At 38.3% G+C, this 22,082-nt stretch overlaps 1 protein-coding gene across 3 annotated transcripts; it reads left to right on the top strand.

Annotated features, from left to right (window-relative positions):
- The first annotated feature begins 13,722 nt into the window (after positions 1 to 13,722).
- LOC102716431 lies at positions 13,723 to 18,124 on the top strand. 3 transcript variants are annotated; one of them, XM_015839101.2, is made up of 6 exons: positions 13,723 to 14,243; positions 15,054 to 15,268; positions 16,330 to 16,531; positions 16,629 to 16,714; positions 17,313 to 17,410; positions 17,549 to 18,124. In XM_015839101.2, exons 1-6 carry the CDS (start codon positions 13,761 to 13,763, stop codon positions 17,803 to 17,805), a joined length of 1,341 nt encoding a protein of 446 aa, XP_015694587.2. In that variant the 5' UTR covers positions 13,723 to 13,760; the 3' UTR covers positions 17,806 to 18,124. The 3 variants fall into 3 exon arrangements, with proteins under 3 accessions (XP_015694587.2, XP_040382448.1, XP_040382447.1); XM_040526514.1 differs by having other exon boundaries at positions 16,375 to 16,531; positions 17,549 to 18,053; XM_040526513.1 differs by having other exon boundaries at positions 16,372 to 16,531; positions 17,549 to 18,053.
- Positions 18,125 to 22,082: the final 3,958 nt, after the last annotated feature.

Below are 22,082 nucleotides of genomic sequence, written 5' to 3'. Positions count from 1 at the left end.
ATGCCCCAATAGTCTTGTCAAGCCCCGAGCCCCATGATAGCCAGGTGCCCCCAAGCCCAATGCCTCTCAACGTGAGGCATCACCTGGGCCCCCGATCAAGGGGGCCTTTTGTGGAATCCTTCGATAATCTGAAATTCACAATACGACATCATGCTAAATGAAAAAATAAAGAAAAAAATATGCGCAAATGATCTTATAAAGGTACTTTTCATGAAATTAGGGGTTAAAAAATAAACAAAAAAATAAAGTACATTCTCCCAGTGTATAGGTTGTGTGCATGTGCGATGCACACTACAAGCTTGGCTAACTGCCTAAGATAGGCGTAGCGCACGGATGGAGCCGCTTAAACACAAAACGTATGCGGACATCGTACCAAACCCGCCATTATAAATACACGTGTGGACATAGTAGAATCAGACAAAGCCCAATGACATATGACAAAAGCATCTTCAATTTTTATAACACTATACAGATATAGAAGTGCACTCTATGTCTGTTGTTGGGAATTGCACTTGAGCTCGAGGTGTCCTAATGTGAGGTGTGTTTTATTGTCCTAAAATGTTGAAGGCTTATCTATTAGAGTTGTTGACTTGATGTAGCAATAAAGGTCAGCAACATTAACAGTACTCATGCGTGTTCTTCTCGCAAATTCCGATGAATAAATGTAAAATCTCTTGTCACAAATTTAGAAGTTGTCACTTATGAGTTGACCCCACGAGATAACATTATCATGCATTCAGCTATGAAGGCCAGTCTCAATGCTCAGTTTCACTACATTGTTTCCAAAACAGCTAACTCGATGCAACCATGCATTAAACAACTACTTACAGTGCAATATTTCATTGTACCATTTCTAAAGCTAAATAAAACATTTAATTACTGCTGAAAGTTTTATGATTGTATAAAATGCACGTAGAGAGTGTTTGATTGTATAAAATGCCTCAAGCCTCTCAATGCAAGTTTCACTACATTACTGAGGACTTGGTAACGGTGCCCAAAGGTTTCATGATCATAAAGCTAATTTGCTCTCTTCTCATAGTTTCATGCAAATATTCTGTTTTAGGCTGATGTATTATCTAATCTAATTAATGTACATAACACCTCCATCGATAATAGGGTACCCTTGATAATAAGTTTGAGTCCCCCATTTCATCCTCGATTTACCCCCGCTCTCTCTCGCTCCACCCGTAAAACTATACAAGATGCTGTCCTTCTAAATTAATATGTTTAAATAAATTCCAGGCGATCGACGACTTTACTAATACATCATGTGGCTTGACTAATTAACCCCTCGAGTCAAACCACTAATTTGTATCTTGATTTTGCAGCTAATACTGTTACAGAGAACACATACAAACATATGGATCATGGCATTGATCAACCGGTAACGATGCAACTATGCAAGCGACTAATTTACTTCACTAATTAACACCACCACACAAGGAGCAGAGAAGCGGCGGCGGCGGAAGCAAGCAGCCGCGGCAGGTGGGACGACCCGGACAAGAACGTCAGCTGCGGCGGTCCTCCACCGCCTCCTCCCGGCGCGCTGTAGTTGTAGACGCCCGGCGGCGAGGGCGGCGGCGGCGTCGTCGTCGTCTCACAGTTGCACGGCACCGCCGGCGACGGGACGTTGGAGTAGGTCGACCCTCCTCCTCCGGGCGGCGGCGGCGGGGGAGAGTAGTAGTAGAACTGCTGCACCAGCGGCGGTGGCGGGGGCTGCTGCGCGGCGGCCGGCGAGGCCAAGAGCGAGCCGGCCACCACGACGACAACGACGACGAGGGCGGTGTGGTGCAGCGACGACGAGATCAACCGCGCCATGCCCACACTAAACAGTACTACTGCTGCACTGATCAAGAAGTAGAAGTAAAGCGAGGTAGCTAGCGTTGGGCGTCGTCCGATACTGCGATCTGGCATGGGAAGACGTGCGCGCGGCGGGGGGCGGGGTACAAGTAACGTGGTGGCCTCGGATCCGGCCGGGTTTGTGGAATTTTTAGTCGGTGGCGGTGGAAGAGATGCATGGATGGGGAGATTGGTAGGGATCGGTCCGGTCCGTGCAACGTGCATAGGTGAGTGCGTGCACGGTGGCTGCCTGCCCGAGGCTGCACGCGCGCGGGGCGGCGCTAGCTTTTCGGCCGATCACACACGCATGGATCCCCCACATGTTGCATACTGAATTCACGTACGGTTGGAAAACATTTGATTTTTTTTAAGAACACAACACAACCGACGCTTAAAACGCACTCACACACTCCTCTAAGAACGCACGTACGTAAACCTATCCCTATAAGCACCTCCGAAGCCTAGTCGACACATCTTAAAGAGATGGATGAAGTCACCATAGGCATCTCGCTGTCAACGGGTACGTCGCCTACCACTAAAAGCATAAAGCCGTTAAAATCCTGGAAAATTCACTCCATCCTAGAAAATTCACTCCAACAAGAAGTCGAACTCAGGATTTCAAGTGCTACTAAGGTTTTTATAACCACTAGACTGCAGACTCTTTCGCGAAAAACATGTGATTCTGGCTATAGGCCGGGGGCAGCTCGGCCTTATGTTGCCCATTGATAGCTTTACCTTAAGAAGGGAGAGTGGGTACACAATCACAGTTTCATGATGATTCAGTTCTGCAAACATAATCTTACCGTCGATTTGTACTAAGGAAAAAAGTCTACTGAAGCCTCTACAGTGAAGTATTAAGGTTGGCTCACTTAACCCTTTTAAACGTGAAACTGAGTATTCAATCACATAAAGTATTCAAACCAATTAGAATAACACCATCAAGTGGTTTTATAAGTGTGTTTGGCTGTGAGAGACAATAACATGGCAGTGGTATGTGTTGGGTATGTTTTTAACGTGTGTAACGGATTAAAAAAATAAGCACATGAATATTAAAATGTAATTATCCAACTAACATGTTAGTTTGATGTGCGACACATAACTCAACAATTATATCACCTATCACAGAACAAGAGGTCACCTGTTGATCAATCGCTTAAAAAAGTTGAATAAATCAATGAATTTTATAAGGGTTGAAATTGAACTATAACAAATGAAACCAAATAAAATAGCGTGTGGACAATAAGGACGTATTTTGAAGCAAATCTAAAGGATCGATCGACAGATTAAAAACTTTCAAGTGATTGATGAATAGCAAATCTGACAAAACGATATTATTGTCACATTAACATTTACATGGCTAAAACTGCTTATAAAATCAATATAGGGGATTATTTAAACCGGTTCACATAAATACAGAGTATAGAGTAATACTCGGTTTCATACTTTAGAGGTTCAGTAGACCAATATCGATAATTCAGGAGATCAAGTATACTTTAAATTGATTTTGTGTTAAGGGCATGTTCAATGGTAGAGCCCGCTAATGAGCTCTATCTTAAGCCACGTCAGCAGAAAAAAAAACTACTCATCAAAGGGTCTTTCAAGCTGACTCTTTATAATTATAGGCTAATTAATTCTCTGCTCACATTCCATCTGATCAGTGTCTCTTATTAGAGTCAGCATACGTACAAAGCAGATTTTCTGGTCTCCTCGTTTTATGCGCCAAGAGTCGATGTTTTGTTGACTACATGCAAAACAATCACTTTTTTCTCTCCTATCCTCTCTCTTCCACGTCAGCGAGCATACAGCGACAGAGACGACAATGAGAGCCCTTTGTACATGCCCTAAGAAGACGATCTCACGGGTCGGTGGGATCTGAAAGCCAATATATGCTAGCACCAAGTGAAAGTGCATATAGCCTAGTGGTTGCAGTGACCTGAGTAGCACCCAAGGACCTGGGTTCAAATCTCCATAGGAGCATGAATTTCAGATTAGGTATTTGAGGGGCTAAGTCCCTACTTGAGCTAAGTTCCCAAAGTTCTTGAAATAAAAAAATGGCCGCATATATCCAAGTGGATATAGAGACCGGGTAAAAGTACCCTTCTCTAAAAAAAAATGCTAGCACCAAAAAGACATGTATCCTACCAATCTCTCTTCATGGCCATGCTCAATCGGCCGGCCGGTATCTATCATTTTCATAAAATATGAAGTTACTATTAAGTGTTTTTGAGAAATTGTCTGGTCTTAAAAATAAATTTTCATAAAAGTGAGTTATTTTGCTTTGGCAAAGCGCGTGAGAGTGAACAACTTTATTCTGAATTATTTGGTTGTCAAGTAGGTTCGTTTCCAGTTAGATATCTTGGTATTCCAATGCATTTTACGAAACTAGGTAATAAAGACTGGAAACATATTGAGGAAAGAATTGAGAGAAAACTAAGTAGCTGGAAAGGAAAGCATCTATCAGTAGGAGGTAGATTGGTTCTTATTAATTCTGTACTTTCAAGCCTGGTACTGTTTATGGCTTCGTTTTTTGAAATTCCAAAAGGAATTCTTCAAAAAATCGACTATTATAGATCAAGGTTTTTCTGGCAAAGTGATAGTCATAGAAAAAAAAAGTATAGATTGACGCGATGGGATATTATTTGCCAACCAAAAGACCAGGGTGGGCTTGGTATTAACAATTTGGAAGTACAGAATCAATGTTTGTTAACTAAATGGTTGTTTAAATTAATTAATGAAGATGGTGTTTGGCAAAAACTACTTCGGAAGAAATATTTGAATTTTCAAACGATAACAGGAGTTACTAAGAAACCTGGAGATTCTCACTTTTGGTCAAGTCTCATGAAGGTCAAAGAAAGATTTCTCAATTTTGGAAATTTCCAAGTAAATGATGGGACACAAATAAGATTTTAGGAGGATAAATGGGTTGTAAATCGTCCTTTCAAAGATCAATATCCATCTTTATATAATATTATCAGTAGGAAAGGGGCTTCCGTAGCAACTGTTATGAGTTTTGTTCCGTTAAATGTTTCGTTTAGAAGATCTTCAGTTGGACATAATTTAGCCAGTTTGGTATAGCTTAGTTGCTAAAATTGTACATATTCGTCTGAATGATCAAAAGGATATGTTTAAATGGGGTCTCCATCAAAATAGATAATTTTCTATCCATTCTATGTATTTAGCACTTATTAATAATGGTATTAGAGATACAAATAAACATATTTGGAATTTAAAGTTGCCCCTAAAGATTAAGATCTTTTTGTGGTATCTTTATAAGGGGGTGGTCTTAACAAAGGATAATTTAGATGGAATTGGGTAGGTGATAAGAAGTGTTGTTATTGTTCTAACGAAGAAACTATACAACATCTTTTTTTTATTGTCATTTTGCTAAATTTCTACGGAGAGTCGTTAACGTATCTTTTGGGTTGAATATACCAACGAGTTTTACTCGTATGGGTGGAGGATGGTTGAATGGAGTTCAATCAAAGATTGCAAAAACAATTCGAGTAGGGGCATCTACTTTATGTTGGGCTCTACGGTTGAGTAGAAATGATATAGTTTTTGATAAATCTCCATCTAAAACATATATGCAGGTATTATTCAGGGCAACATATTGGTGCCGGTTTTGGGCGCAACTACAAAAGTTTGACGATACCAAGGAGTTGATCTACGATGCATGCCGGAATCTTGAATCTACCGTTATGCAAATCTTTGTGAATTTTGGCTGGAGATTTAGCAGGATTTCTTCTTGACTTGTTATTCTCTGGTTTGTTTATTTTTAGAGTCCATTGTCTAGAGATTTGATCAATCTGGTGTTGCTCTAACGTGTGAACCTCGGACTGTAATAAGTGGTTGTAGCTTCTTTTGAAGTCAAAGCTGGATTATCCATTATCTTAAAAAAAATCTATCATTTGGAACTTGGAATGCATGTCACCTTTGCTTCAGTCATCGGAACTTGAGATAGGACATTTTAGCTTCGATTCTCAATCACTCAAACAAGCTCATTTGTACAAAATTGCTGAATTCATTGTCGAGCCATTTTAAGGTGCTCCACCTTACCTCTATGTAATGGAGGTAAGAGTTTCAAATCAATCTCCACCGTTGATAGTTAATTCTATATTTGTAATTTTAGATATGTTTGCATGTCTCAATTAATAAATAAATAGCTTGAATGGAAAAAAAAAGTAACACACATCGATCGCATTTTCTCACGGAACACACATCCACAATTAAGTCATGCATGGCAGAAATTAGGGGAATTAACTACCTATTTTACACAAAGTTTATCATTGATGACTTTGCATGCACGTTTTCAGGAAGATGACTTTGCATATCGATTAAAATTGAAGTTTGCAAGATGCGATCTTTCCTCAAAATTTGTAATAAGTGATACTCAAATAAATATAATTCAAATATCTTGATTCTGTGAACATTTGAAATGTGTGTTTAAATTGAAAAAATGGTAATAGCATTTGGAAATTGGTGTTTTAATATTAAAATTGAATTTTTCACTCAAGGGTTTTACGTTAGTATTTAAACGGGTTAGAAATTAGTTGAGCATTTTGCATAACTATGAGACATAGTTCAAACAATTGTAAAAAAAAATGGTATGTAATATCATGTTACTGTTACCATATTGACACACACTTTTAATGGTGCAAACCATTATTATATTTCCTAATTACGAGGTCTTACCTCCAATAGGGATAAATCAAATATTAACCGTTGGATCAATGGCTAATGAATGGTCCAAATAAAACTTGGAGTACCTTAAAAAAAAGTCCTTCGTTGTCTGATATTTGTGCTACGCAGTACCACGCCAAGAATGAAGATCTTTCAGTTTATTTTTCCGTTTTCCTTTGACCTGTCTCCGATCCGCACAGAACCAGTGGCTCTAGGTTATTGTGGCATTGAGCTGCACAAGTTCACATCTCAGTTGGACAGTTCGAGTGATAGAGATGGATTTTTATTTATTTATATATTTATTTATTTTCTTATTATTATTATTATTATTACTACAATTATTATTATCAAGTTTCAGTAACTGAACAGCATCAGGTTTTTGGCAAATTTATGCACATGTTGCGTGACATATTGCAGCTTAGGCGATTGGGCCGTGTGTCTTGCAGAGCCCGGTACGGCAAAGCTGCAACTTTCATCTGGGCTGGGTTTTAGGACAAAGAACGGCTCGAATAGCCCAAACAACATCTGAATGACGATTTCATCATGCTGTGTACTTTCCAACAGAAAATCTAACAAATACTATTGACAAACACTTAAGAAATATCATCGACGAGTGCAAGTTGTAGGAAATGGCATCGTATCAAATGAATTTGTCTAAGAAATATCATCGCCATTAGGGTTCCGTTAGCATCTCTCCGTTAAGTTTTATACTGTGAACAGTGTATTTAACAACAAAAATGGATGAAACCCTAACGGCGATGGCATTTCTTAGACAAATTCGTTTGTACGATGATATTTTCTAGAACTCATATTCGTCAATGGCATTTCTTAGACTTAGATGTTTGTCAGTGGCATTTTTTAGATTTTCTCAATTTCCAAAGGAAACAAAGCATTTACAGTTTCAAAGGAAAGAGTAAACCACATATTAAAGGAAATAAAGAAAATGGGGATTATCATTTGTGTCAAGATAAATGTAGCTCTATTTTTCATCATATCAAAAAAGTACTATTTTCTTGATTTGGAGAAATAAAACTAATGATTTTATAAGATTCGATGGAAACAATTGAAATTCATTTGATTAGTTTCCATAAGGTTAAAACCTACTATGGATATTCCTGGTCGTCCGACAACGTTCCCACAAAATAATATTAAGAGTAATATTTTTTTCCGAATGTTTCTATTTATGAAATTTATTTGTTCTAATTTTTGTCAGCGTCATGTTGAAGTTGTCACTAAATAGCTAAATTCACAAATATAAAAAATTCCGATGGTACCAACTACCAAGATCATCTTTGTATAAATAATATAAAATAATATATTTTTCAACCGTTTTCATCTCTACTGCTCTACATGTCCACCCCGGTTCGAGTAAGCGACTGACAGCGAGTCCTCATTTTCAGGTTAGTTATTCTTCTAGTGGTAAGTGATATGTCCATTGATTAAGAAACTCATGTTGTAACTATCAACTCTCAAAAGTTTGTATGGATAGGAGTATAGCACGTGTGCGCGCATTTATAGGTGGGATGCTTATGTATATATGAATGTGTTCTATATTTTGGAAAATTTAGCATAACATTAATACAAAACCCAAAACACACAAACGATCATATTTGTAAAAATAATACAAAAATACTTTTTCCTCAATTTATAGGAATAGCACATTTAGAAAGTAATTGCACACATATACCCATCTCGCCATTTTGATGAATACACGCCTTATCATCATGTTGAATGGTGACAATATGTGATCTTGTCAGGCGGCTGAACAAGAAGGGTGTAGCCGCCCGACAAATGAGTGGCATGCCATTTGACTGTGCGGCATAGTAGACATGCAACACTGCTCATGGTGGGTATAGTTTCTTGGGAAGTTCGGAAAATACGATTGTGTATGTGAGCTCTAGACGAGCTTAGGGAAGCTGATGGGCGGCGATAGCTCTCCAAGGGGGCTCGAGGTTAAGCTTTAGGTGGATGGGCCATGGCAGGCTGTGGTCTAGCAACTTGGTGGCATCGGGGAAGTATCTAGCGAGTACTAGTGAAGGGTGGGAAGTCCTCCGATGGTCTCAGTTTGGGTTGATGAGAGGTGATAGTACCGTGGGAAGCTAAGCAGACGATAAAATAAGGAAGAAAACATAGCTTTGGCCAGAGAGGATGGTGCATCAGAAGTTGTTAGTAACATTTTTACCATAATAAATTAAGGTTGAAGAGAGAGTTGTGCACATGGAAGACAATGACAATCTTAATTTGGAGTTTGGGGTGACAACATTAGTAAATTTTAAAGATAGGATGATGATGGCCAGGCTAGGAAATGCACCCTATTGGCTACGGTGTAGGTTGGGAGCTTGGGTGACTTAGAGGAGGTGTAGATAGACTTTTTTTTTTCTTTTGTAAAGGCGAAGGTGCTGGCAATAGAGAGTATGCACGAAAATCCTCGAGCGATGCCAACACATAAGTTGGCAATTGAGGAAAATGTAAACTTTAACTAAATTCCAGAGACCAGAAATGGCTCATATCAAGTACAAAAAAGAAAGGATTAGAAGAAAAAAACAAAAAATTGAGAAAAAAAAGAACACAAAGACTGCTCGTGCTAGTCGCGTGGACCTTGCAATTTCCACGCCACGTGACCAGTGGCAACCAGGCCACTGTGGCCAAGTCACTAGCTCGTGCGCGTTGCTGACAAGGCCCAGATCTGTTCCCCGCCTCATCTCATGGGGCCCACCGCCCAGTGAGATGCCACGTCATCCGTGGGCCCCACCCCTTGCGGTCGTTGGCCCGCCCGGGAGCCGCGCGTTGTCTGTCACGTGGGAGGCGCGCTTGACCCGCATGCCCGGAAGCGAACCGCCCACTGACGTGTGGGCCATGGTGTCCCACCCCACCTCGATGGGCCCACCTGTCAGCCGAACTGGCTGCAAACGACCGGGCCCCAGAGCCGCGAGGCCTACCATAGAGAGCTCACTGCGAATATTCTCCACGTCGCATGATCCTTCTAGAAAGAGAAGATCCCACCGCGAGGGCGAGGGGCGGTGCTGAGCCGTCCGATGGGCGTCCAGGTGGGATGGACGGCTGAGGCTGAGATTAGGTGGACGGTAGCAGCGTGGTGGGGATGGCAGCAAATAGTCGGAGAAAAAATTGGAGTAGCTGCTTCCAATAGGTGGAAACCTTATCCGGATAATCTCAACTGCGAGTAGTATGGTGCCATTTTCATTTCCTTCTTGTGGTAGCTTATACTCATGCCTAAAATGAGAATGTCGTTAGTACATAATTAATTAGTTAATTAATTAATTAATAACTAGTTCAAATTTAGAAAATAGTTTTATTTAATTTTTAAAGAAATATTATTATAAAAATTTTAAATTTGAAAGATGTTGTTGTTTAGTATTTTGATAAGCGTGCTAACACAAACAAGAAGCCACCTCTAGCCAGCATCTATATGGATCACTTGAGTTGAAAAAAATAGGCAGAACCAATTTGATTATGTAAAATGAGACAAATTTTTATAGAAAATTTTGCATAATTAATCATGTGTGCTGACTTAGCTCGTTTTATGTGAGTATATTGTTTGGCAAATTTTTTTCCCTAACAACTCGCCAAAAGCCATATATGTTTTTTTTTTCGGCACGAAATACTCAAATACTTGCTTGACTACACATCATTTCAGTAGTTGCTTTGACCAGGCATATATACTGGCTTAGTAGTGAATTTAAAGACGTGCGTGCATGGGGCCGGGGTGTACTCTCTACACTTATATATATCTTTGTTCAACATCCTATCTTATCTGCAATTTGAGTATAATTTGCAATTTTTAGATAATAGATAAATATTCAGCCTTGACTTGAAAGAAGCTACAGCCAAAGCATAATTTGCAATAGCAGATCAAAGATATGCTAATGGTCTAGTGGGGTGTATGGAATTCTTTAAAGTCCACAAGGATCTAAAACCTCGTAACCCTTAGATAGAGGATGCAAGTACATTAATTACTTTTTAGCCGGTTTGTCAACTCTGGAAAATGGAGTTAATTGGGAGCCTAGAGGAAGCGGTTAGGCAATATGACTGATAAGGGGAGTTTGATTTTAATTCCTATTGTTTTGTTTGGCACAAGAAACGAGAGTAATAAGAAATTCGAGTGAAACTAAGATTTTAAGTGATGATGGAGAGGAAATAACTCGTCTATTTGCTTATTACTTGTAGAGGAATTTACCTTCCAATTCTCACCTACTACCTCCGTTTTATATCGTAAGATGTTTATAATATTTGATTATTTGTTTTATTCAAAAATTTAGTACAAATATAAAAAAATGATAAGTCGTGCTTAAAGTTCTTTTGATCATAAAGTCACAAACAAAATAAATGATATTTTTATAATTTTTTGAATAAGGCAAATAATCAAATATTACAAGTAAAAATTCAAACGCAAACTCTCCATCTCAATCCCTCGTAAAACTTCAATGCAACATCAGCCCTCCCTCGCCCTCCCAAAAAACACACACAAATGGATTGTTTTTTTTTTTCAAAACATCACATTCATGGATCGTAATGCAACCCTTTATTTTTAAACACATAAGCTCATATATATGTGTGCTAGTGCTTACCCATACGAATGTACACATGGACATACTACCCTTTGAGCATCTTCAATTGACTAGATTGGCAGATCGTCGATGACGAATATGCGCCTACCATTGTATAATAATTAACTATAAATACAAGCATATTATTAGGAGCAAGATTCATCCGCTGTAGAGAGATGCCTTTAGTTTAAATAGTTTAGTTTGTTTTTCTTTTCCACTGCATAATCGTTAGTCAATTATTTTTAATTATTTTTAAGTCGTGAAACTGTGTATTCAACTTTGTTATATTGTGTACTCAAGCTGATTCCTACGTCATAATTTAATGCATACAATTGTTTGGAAATTGATGTAAATTTCTGAGCATGCCATGGTGACATATTTGGGGCATAGATCTGAGCTTAACTTTCTTCTCGCGATCGAGCGTTTTCAAGCATGGATCTAAAGTGATAAAATTAAACTTGGGCAGGGTGCCCATCTCACCTTACATACATAAAAGCTACTAAAATACTACCTCCGTTCCGAAATAAGATCATTTTTTAGTTTTTTTTTAAATAAGATTATTTTTCAGTTTTTTATACAACGTTTTGACTATTCGTCTTATTTAAAATTTTTTGCGATTAATATTTTTATTCTTACTAGATGATAAAATATGAATAGTATTTTACACATGACTAATCTTTTTAAATTTTTGTACAAATTTTTCAAATAAGACGAATGGTCAAACGTTGGATACGGAAAAACGAAAATAAAGTTATTATAGTACGGAGGCATTACCTTTTTAAGTAAAACATCAATTGGGTCGATACATATTCTATGACTCTCCAGACCTTAGATAAAACACATGTAACATGGCTCTGCGTTACATCTAGACCATGTGGTGCTTCTCGTTGGTGCGATGACACGCTTATTGTATTGTTGCTCTACGTCGTCCCAGTACACTACCAAATGGTAGTAAAATACTACTCCCTCCGTTAATTTTAATTAACGTTGTTGATTTTTAAATAAAATATTTGATCCTTCGTTTTATTCAAAATTTATATAACCGCGTTGATTATTTTGTTATGGTTTGATTTATTAATAAAGTAACTTTAAGTATGACTTATAATTTTGTATATTTGGATAAAATTTTTTGAATAAGATAAATGGTCAAACATAAATTTAAAAGTCAACAACGTTAATTAAAATTAACGGCGTCAATTAAGAAAAGTCGAAGGGAGTAGGAAGCATAAGACAGTACTTCAGCCATTTGTAACTATTTGACGTTTAAGCAATATATTCGATAAAAAACTTTTACAATTTGATCATTAATTTTTGATTTAAATAATATTTTTAAATATAACAACTTTATGGTATTATGATAGTTTTCTTCAAAACAGAAATAAATCTACACACATCATTCGTTCCGTTTTTAAACTAAGTTATGAAAAAGTCATGAATATTTGACGTGTAACAAAATACGGAGTGCATGATGGTAACCTTATAAGCAAATATACAGGTACTGCTCTTTTCTGTCTCTAAACTAAGCATTTCAGATTACCATCTTTCTCTTACTATTATGTTCATGCTTATAACCCAGAATTTGAATTTTTAACCTTAAATTTAGAGTTAATTATGACGTTTTCTCTGAAATTTATTTTCTAGTCTTGGCTTTTGGATCGCTAAGAATACATATATAAATGTTTTATTCATAAATTATTTTTTATTTATAAATATACCGTTTGACTTTTTTTTCATAAAAAGGACAAGCTATCACCGAGCTTGGGATGGTAGGAAAAGAGAAGCAGAAAACAGAAAGACAAGGGAATAGCTCTGGAAGGAAGCAAAGAAGAGATCACTGGTAAAGTGGTAACAAGGGGACTGTTTGGGGAGTTTTTCTCAGCTATAGTTTTTCCTAAAAGCTACTTCTGCTAGAAACTGTCCCAAACAGTCCATAGCTTTTGAGAATCTGTAACTACAGATTCTCGAAATGAAGTAAGAATCCAGAAGCTGGAGAAACTGGGTTTAGGAGCTTTTCCAGATTGTCAGAAACTGGCTACCAAGCAGCTGCTTCTCAAAATCTAAAGCTCTCCAAACAGACCCAAGACATCATTCCGCCCAGGAATATATCGTAGCAGGAGGAATAGAAAGGGAAAGACTTCGGCTGCATTCGTTCTTTAAAAGTATAATTTAGTAGTAATAAATTGGCAATAAATTAGAGATTTATTAATAGTATAAACAATATAATTTACTAATAATAAATTGGTAATCTACTTTAACAATATCTTTAAAAATGTGATACGATAACTTTTAAATATAAACTTTAAAATCACTATTTGAAAAATATGCGTGCAAAAGTCAAGAAAACCGATATCAACAGTATCATCACAGTAGAGAAAGCAGAGAAAGGAGAGAGAATCTTTGGGTCACTTTGGTGCATCTAGCAACAGAAGAGAGACGGAGAAAGAACAAAAGCCAGAAGGAGAAAGAAACCCGGGCTCCGAACAAAACAATAATAAAAAAAAGCGAAAATTAACTGACCTGCAAACAACGCAACGCAGCTCCTCTCCTTCCCTTTCCTAATTCCTCCGCCCGCGCCGCCTCCCTCCCCTCCCTCCCGCTTCAGATCCCAGCCCCGCCCCGCCCCGCGCGATTGCGCCAACCCCCCTAAACCCTAGCCCGTCCGCCCGCATCGCCGCCATGGTCGGCCCGTCCGGCCACGCCGCTTCCTCGTCCTCCTCGTCTTCGTCGTCGTCCCGCAGCTTCATGCTCGACGAGCGGTTCTACAGCCCGCCTCACGTCCGGCGCCAGCAGATGCTGCTGCTGCAACAGCAGCAGGGGCAGCAGCAGGGCCAGGGGAAACGCCCGCCCTCGCCGTCGACGGCTCCCAGGACGGCGAGGCAGAAGCAGCCTCCTCCGGCTCCGGCTCCGGCGCAGGCGGAGGCGCCGGTGCCGGCGCCGGCGAAGGAGGCGGAGAGACGGGTGGACGCCGGCGTTTCCCCGTCGGTGCCGTCAAAGCCGTCGGTGTCGGCGTCCTCCCCTGCCGTGAAGCCACCGCCGCCGGCGACCGCATCGGCGGCGCCGGTGCCGGACCCAGCGGGGGTGGAGGAGGAGGAGGCGGGGAATCTGGAGAGGTTCCTCAGTTCCACCACGCCCTGCGTGCCGGTCCAGTACTTGCCCAAGGTGAGGCTTGTCTGACTTTTTCTTCTCCATTTCGGCAAAGTGCTTGCTTTTGCTCCTGTGGACTGGGACAGTGCGATTTCTGTTTAATTTTACTGCACTCAGATGTTTCGATAAACAATTGTACTCAGAATAGGTGCAAATTATTCATGTATTACCCTTTGGTTTGTATCTCGTTTTTGACTCTTTGGTATAATTACGATTGGGGAAAGGTTGTGAATTGTGATTACGAAGACAGTACTTTCCACATATCCTAACCTAGTTTCAAATAAAATCGCTAAGAAGTTGTGGCAAATCCAAGAGAACGTACGGTCAATTTCAGATAGCTGGTCATGCTATTCATCTGCTTCAGATATATGTATGATTCTTGAACTGCTATTGGAATGATAGATTGGTGGTTCATCGTAACTAGCACATTATTGATGATACATCATTTTTGGAGCTTTCAACAAAGTAGAAATGTGCTTGTCTGGGGCGAGTTCTTATAGAACAAATTTCCTGGAACTGGTTCGAATTGTGAGGGCAAAATAACATTTTTTGTTGTATTATAATCATACAAAAGATGAAAAGCCTTTCTGAATCAGATTAGTTTGGTGGTTAGGATGAAACTCTCAACTGTGATTATTCAGGTTACCAAAGTTACCCACCTATTTGTTATGTTTGGTTCGCCACTTATGGTTTCCAGAGAGGTAGAGCTGGTGTTACAAGGACAAAATGCTGTTGCATTGCTATTAGAAATATGACAAAACACTCAGTTATGGTTGTCAATTTCTACCTTAGTTTGGTTATAATGAAGGATTATCCATTATGCAGACAAGCATAAGAGGATGGAGGAGTGGTGATGCTATGAAGTCATCACCATATTTTTTCCTTCGAGATCTCTGGGAAGCTTTCAATGAATGGAGTTTTTATGGGGCTGGCGTCCCCCTCATGTTAAATGGCAAGGATTCTGTCGTACAATATTATGTGCCGTATCTCTCTGCTATACAGCTCTATGCAGACCCATCAAGGCTTTCAACAAGGATCAGGTAACAATATGTTCTAGTTTTTCTTGTACTCTATATTACATTATTATTTATTTTTTTACATTCTGCTTCGGTTTTTCTGTGCATTGTTAATTTTTCTAGGATAATCATATGAATGGAAAGAAACCATTTGTTTATTGGCGAATGCTTGAGGTGAAGATCCCACTTTTCTCTGCTGTAATGTGGATAATTTGGGAATCATGACAGTTATATGTCATTTTTTAAAGGAATATTAAAGCTTCAAACTGCCTAGTGTAGATTGGAGACCCTTTTTTTCCCCTTCTGTCTGTGGTTATTTAAAAATGGTACCACTGAAGAAAAAGGGTTTTGATTTGTCTAGACAACCAATAGAACTGAGAGCTGAGAGAATGTACTTATGGATTTATTATTAGTAGTATGCCTGCCTTTGATTATGTCTGTTTAGTCTATCCATAGGTTCTTCTGTTTTGTTGGGGATGCAAGTCACAATTCAGTTCCGTACACAAAGCTACCTGCAAATTTTGGCTGCTGGTCCTACTGTTTTATGTGATTGGAGGCTATTGCTTTGAATTTCCTTGTAGAGAAATGTGTTTTATGTGATTGTTAGCTGTAGGCAGTGCTGCTTGCTGGCACCTTTTATGTTAGTGATTTGAATAGCTCAACAAAATGTTTCCTGTTGATACTCACATATTTGGCCTATTGTTTGAGATAATTTTTTCCTCACCTCTAATTTCTTAGGTAATTTTGGTCATTAGGATCTTATCCTATTACATCTTTAGAATAGAAATGTACTAATTAAAGACTTCCATCATTACCTAATTGTCACCAGTGACTTGTTAATCAACATTGATTTGGCAGTCAGATGTTTGAAGGTTACTGTAGTTCTTTCAAGAAACTACTTTTTTTTATCTGTGTTCTGTACAACGATGTTCCAAATAAAGACACCAATGAATTGTATGGAAATGAAAAATGACGAAGAGAGCATTCATACACACTTCTCAGTGTGGATTTATCCCTCTTTTTCATTCCTGTTGCGGTTTTCATAGTTCAGAACTTCTCTTAGTTAATTTTTTCGCTTACTTAAGGCATCCTTGGGAGGAAAGTGATGAGGAATCTATGGATACTAGCAGCGAAAGTAGCAGTGGAACTGATGGTGATCAATTAAGAGGTTTGGAGAATGGTGGCTTTCAAAGGGAGGATGGTGAATCGCATTTACCATCCACTCGTCCATTATTCGAGTATCTTGAGAAGGATCCACCTTATGGTAGAGAACCTTTGACAGACAAGGCAAGCCCTCCTCCCTCGCTTATTTGACTAGAGATATGAATGGAATATTTGCTATATGTATGTACTGCTTTTGTGCTTATTATAAATGTCTCATCAGGTATCTATTCTTTCAAGGAAGTTCCCGGAGTTAATGTCAATCAGAAGCTGTGATCTTCTGCCAACTAGCTGGATGTCTGTTGCATGGTATGTCTCTTATACTATGGATTCTTCATGTAATTTACAGTGTCATTTGTATCAATAGCATCTATGGCCTTCGTATGCTCTAGAGATTTTGTAGTTTTAAGGAAATTTTCCACGCTATATCATTATAACATGTGCAAATAATTATCTACCTTCCCTGCACCAAATTGACATTTTTCTTTTATTATCACTATTGATGTTTTCACAGGAATTAGCTCCATATCCATACTGCTTGATCTTCTTTTCCTGAGTACTGTATTTGTCTTTGAATGAAATAGAATGCTGATTTTGCAATCTCCAGATAGATTTGTAACACTTTCTGTGCTGGCCCAAACAGAGGATGCATACCGCTTTTGTGCTGGTGTATCAGCTGATACAAAAGGGCACTAACTATGCTAAGGCCTTGCTTGGTGCTAGCTGCAACGCAGCTGCAGCTAAAGTACCAGTAGCATAAAAAGAACTGCAGCTGCACTAGTGCAGCTAGCTAAGCTGAGCAGGGCCTAAATATCAGTTAATAGAACTTGTGTAGAAGAGCAATACTGGAAATGAGGTATTGCTATGATTCTACATATTGGTTTCATCCTGGGCCTTACAATTGCAGGTACCCTATATATAAAATCCCTACTGGACCAACGCTCAAGGATCTCGATGCATGTTTCTTGACATTTCATTACCTTTCAACAGCGACACCTTCCAGGGGTAAGCACCATCTTCTGCCAGTTGGCATACAAAATGTATCAATAATGTCATTTCTCGATGATCTCCATTACTGTCTTTGTTGCTCTATGAATCTTAGCTTCATCTCTTCCGAATAATAATTACGCGCGCCTCACGCAGATGCTGACCCTAGTGCACCGGCCTGCCCTCCTGGGGGCATCAACCGCTGCATGAACGCAGCCGGTCAGCTAACATTGCCTGTCTTTGGACTGGCACCGTACAAGTTGCGGAGTTCTGTTTGGTCGTTGGATGGGCCTCACGAGCAGCAGCTCGCAGCCGCGCTGATGCAGGCAGCAGATGACTGGCTCCGGGACCGACAAGTGTATCACCCAGATTTCCGGTTCTTCCTTACACACTACAACACCATATGGAGATAACAAGGTGATGCTTACCCCCCCTTTGTAAATGGTTTGTGAGCGTTTTTTTCTGTTGTCGGCTGAGCCGGGGCTACCTGTAACACTATATGTTGACGTACAGTCGTGTGACGTAGCGTTTACACTTCTGAACTTTCTGTATCAGTCATCGGCTTGACGCCAGACAGCGAATCTGTAACGTCTCAGGTAAACCTTGTGTTGTAGGTAAACTTTTGTGAGGAGGAATAAATATCATAGTGGAGAAATGTAGAACAAAAAAAATAGCTTGTGCAAACTTTTGTTGTTTAGATTTGAGAAGGAAAAGGAAAACCTTATCTGTGCAGAGAGTTCTGATGTATGGTGGTATGTTGTGGCATTTTTTTTTATATTTTTTTGTTTGAACCTATGCTCATTGGGTTAAATTACTTCATCCTTTAGTTGGTTTAATTTGAGAATAATATTTAGGGGGTCATTGTCTCGCTACAACATAGTTACAAACAAAAAATAAATTATAAATAAAACATATAAATAGGTGGAGTCAATTGTAAATTATAAATAAATAAATATATATATAGCGATATAAAAACAAAGGTTAATAAATAAACTACGATAAAAATGCTCTAGAATAGTTAAATTTTTTGCCGTACGGTAGTGTTGGTTTAATTCTCCCATAGTTGATAGTCTAGCTAGGAGTTTAGAATTTGTTGGGAGTATCTCTATAAGGGAAAAGTGAAACTTGAGATGATCATAGAATATGTCACATGAGTCGGATAATAATAGCCATTGAATCTATAAGGTGACAAAATAGGTGGAGTCAATTTGGCCGCCGGATGTAGGATGATGGAAAAACGAAGGTTCCTGTAAAAAGAAGGGATCAATCACCGGTGTTCAGGTGTATTCGGCTGGAAATCATACTGTGTTTTTAATATTCTGCTGCCAGTTTTACACATGCACCACTGCAAAGATCTTTTATTTTATGAGTCCTATAAATAAAAATATTTTCAAAGGTATGGGTACTTCTGTTCTGTTCATTTATTAAATACACACATGTACATAGAAACCCCTAGAAATTTTGTGTTAAAAAGTGACCAATGATGCAAGTCAGTATCGAGAACTGGGATTAGTTATTGAATATGTATGGTAAAACTTGAATTTATTACAACAGATGACGACATGCACATAGTTATTTTTTCTATAACTAAATTTGTATATATTTGAAAAGTTCAACATAATCATGGTTAAATGTTTATTAATAAATTTTGTATTATGGCAATATTGTTTATTTCAGATCAATATCTGGCACTTTTAAACACTAAAAAATTTAACCAAGATGGAGTCGATGGACGTATGAAAACGGAAAATTTAACCATTCGTCACTCTTACAAATGCATTTAATCTTATATGTCTATGACATATGGGTTCGACCCCACATGTTATAGACATATGAGAGTGGTAAAATATTAGGACCACGTAAGAGTGGCAAATAGTTAAATGCGCAATGAAAACATGTAAATTATAGGTTTGATGATAATATTATTAAGAGTGAAGTGCACCAACGGTTTCTAAACTTATGTGCATGTGTCATCTAGGTCCCTGAACTCTCAAAATGTATTTTTGGTCCCCGGACTTGTCTGGGGTGTTATATAGGTTCAAACGGGCTCCTATCTGCTCCATCTACTGACGTGGCATGCCACGGTGACGCCTACGTGCTGGTGGGCCATGTGGGATGCTATGATGGCCCCTGATGGTCGTGGTTCAGCTGAAACATAACTAATTGGAGCAAGTTCAACTAAATAAATCTATCTATTTCTCTATAATAAATTTAAAAAATCCTTATGTTCAATGTAGGAGACTATAAATTTTCACATTAATTGGAGAGAGAAAAATAAGAGTTTAGGTATGGATACAATTTTTAAGTAACTAAAATTCGGAATAAAAATAAGAAACTGAAAACACAGATCAAAATTAATTGAAATTCGAAATAGAAAATAATGCAAATTCTAGTAAAAGACAAGTAATAGTTCAAGTATGAACAGAATTTTGAAATAACTAAAATTTAAGGAATATTGAAATAATACTTCATCTAGAACTATAAAACGTGATTAATAAAATTAAAAATATGTAAAAATACCATTGAAGCGAAAAACTAGAGTCCACAAGAAAATACAATTTATAAATAACTAAAATTCGGATTAAAAAATTAAGGAATATTGAGAGAACTATCCATCTAAAACGCACCGCAAGATTAACTATAATCTGGGACAAAAAATCTAAGTTAATCGGACAAAAATATAAAAACATTAACCATCGTAGTATTATAATTGATCGATATAACTAAAAGCTAGAGTTGTATTGAGAAAATCCTATTCCATAGTACAAACACAAAAAATTATACCGGAATCAAATATCTATTTAAAAGAGATTAGGAGCACTATAAAGTCTCAGGCAGTTTGATGTATCCAATTAAAAAAGAAAAGAAAATTGTCCTATGCCATTCCGCGTCACCGCTCCCCTCTGCTCCATCTCCCTCATCCCCACCAATATGTAGGCGTCACCGTGACATGCCATGTCAGCAGATGGAGCGGATTGGAACCCGTTTGGACCTATACGACACCCCAGACAAGTTCGGGAACCTAAAAATAAATTTTGAGAGTTCAATGACCTAGATGACATATGCACACAAGTTTAGAGACCGCTGGTGCACTTTACTCTATTGTTAAATACAAATCAAGATAAATGTGTTAATGTTATTGCTACACTTCCTGCCAAGTATATTGTACAAACACATATTTATATTGTTAATTGCAGAGGATCTAGTATGGGGCGGTAGAGGCTCAAGCCCCCACTGTCATGTTAAAATCATGAGAGCTCCACGAAGACCCCCGCTAAAATTTTATGTTAAAGATTCATGGAGGGGGTGAACTGCTGAAACTCTATTTAATTTATTCGGACCCCTCTAGCATCGTTGGTTAGATCTGTAACTGGTTAACTGTTATTACAAATATAAGCTACTTACTGCAAATAAGAAAATATAAGTACACAGATTCAATATAAAGAATATAAAGAAGGTTACGGTATCGCGAATGCGCGACTCTATACGCTAGTTACAATTATGCTAGGTGCATTCAAATTGTAGATAGAATATGTGTACATATTCCTCGCGAAGAAAAATGATATGGACATTACGGCTGAAACGACAAGACTCCTTGGCAAAAGAAAGACAAAATGAGACGTTGAATTGTCAGAACAATGTGGATCCTAGGCCCAACAAAGTCGTAAGAGGGTCTTCCAAGAAAGCTTGATAATTTCGTGAAATATGAACGGTATCAAAAGTAGAGATTTGAGTCATAAAAAAAAAAGGCAGATGACAGAATTCATGCTCATGGCTTTGTTATAACTTGACTGGAATTGATTAAGAGAGAATTCCCTGTATGCCACTGAAATTATACTCAGTTTCTTCTATGCCATGTAAAAAAAATCAAATTTTCCTCTGCGCCATTTACTTAATTTTTTTCTTCGTTACGTGTCATTGCCATTAACTTTTTCATCCATCTCCGTTAACTTATTTTTCTTACGTTCCTTCTATACCACTACATGCCAAATGACCCAAAACATAGCATTGAAAATTAATGTTTTCGAATAAAATTTGAAATTAAGACAGCAAAATCGAAAATTGATATTTTCTAATAAAATTTGAAAATTGATATTTTCAGATAAATTTGAAATGACCCGTAACATAGAATTGAAAATTTAAAAAATATCAGTCGATCCACCGAGGGTCTGATGGAAGCGCCAAGATTGGTGCACCAGATAGAGGATTTTCGGAGTGCGCAAGGGGGATCTAGGGCGGCTCACGTGCTTTTTTTTTCTTTGCCCCATGTTCGCAATCCCACATGCTTTTTTTTTTCACAGGCCCACCTTAAATTCATGATCCAACAGACCAACACAAACACTGCATTAACAAGGGTCCTGGGGGAAACAGTCATATCCCGGCCAAGCCAGAGAGCCATGCATACCCTTCAACCGACTCTAGAGAGGAAAGTAGTGAGTATAGTAAATAACGTAAGCGGGATATAAAAATTATCACGTCATATTTATCCTTACACGGAGAAGAGAGGAAATGAGAGAGAAGAGAAACAGGCTAACCAGCTAGATCATAAGCTCAAAGATACTGAGTGTGTATAAGAGACAGACCATACATTGATAATATACTATATATTCATGTGCAACTATTATATAAATTAGCTCTATATTAGCTCTTAATGACGTAAAAATATTTTAGAGCTAGCAGTTAGCTCTTA

The sequence above is a fragment of the Oryza brachyantha genome, chromosome 7 (genome assembly GCF_000231095.2).
Source record: "Oryza brachyantha chromosome 7, ObraRS2, whole genome shotgun sequence".
In the NCBI taxonomy this organism is placed as follows: Eukaryota; Viridiplantae; Streptophyta; class Magnoliopsida; order Poales; family Poaceae; genus Oryza; species Oryza brachyantha.
Note: the sequence above shows the minus strand (reverse complement) of the source record. Positions and strands in the feature narration are given on the sequence as shown.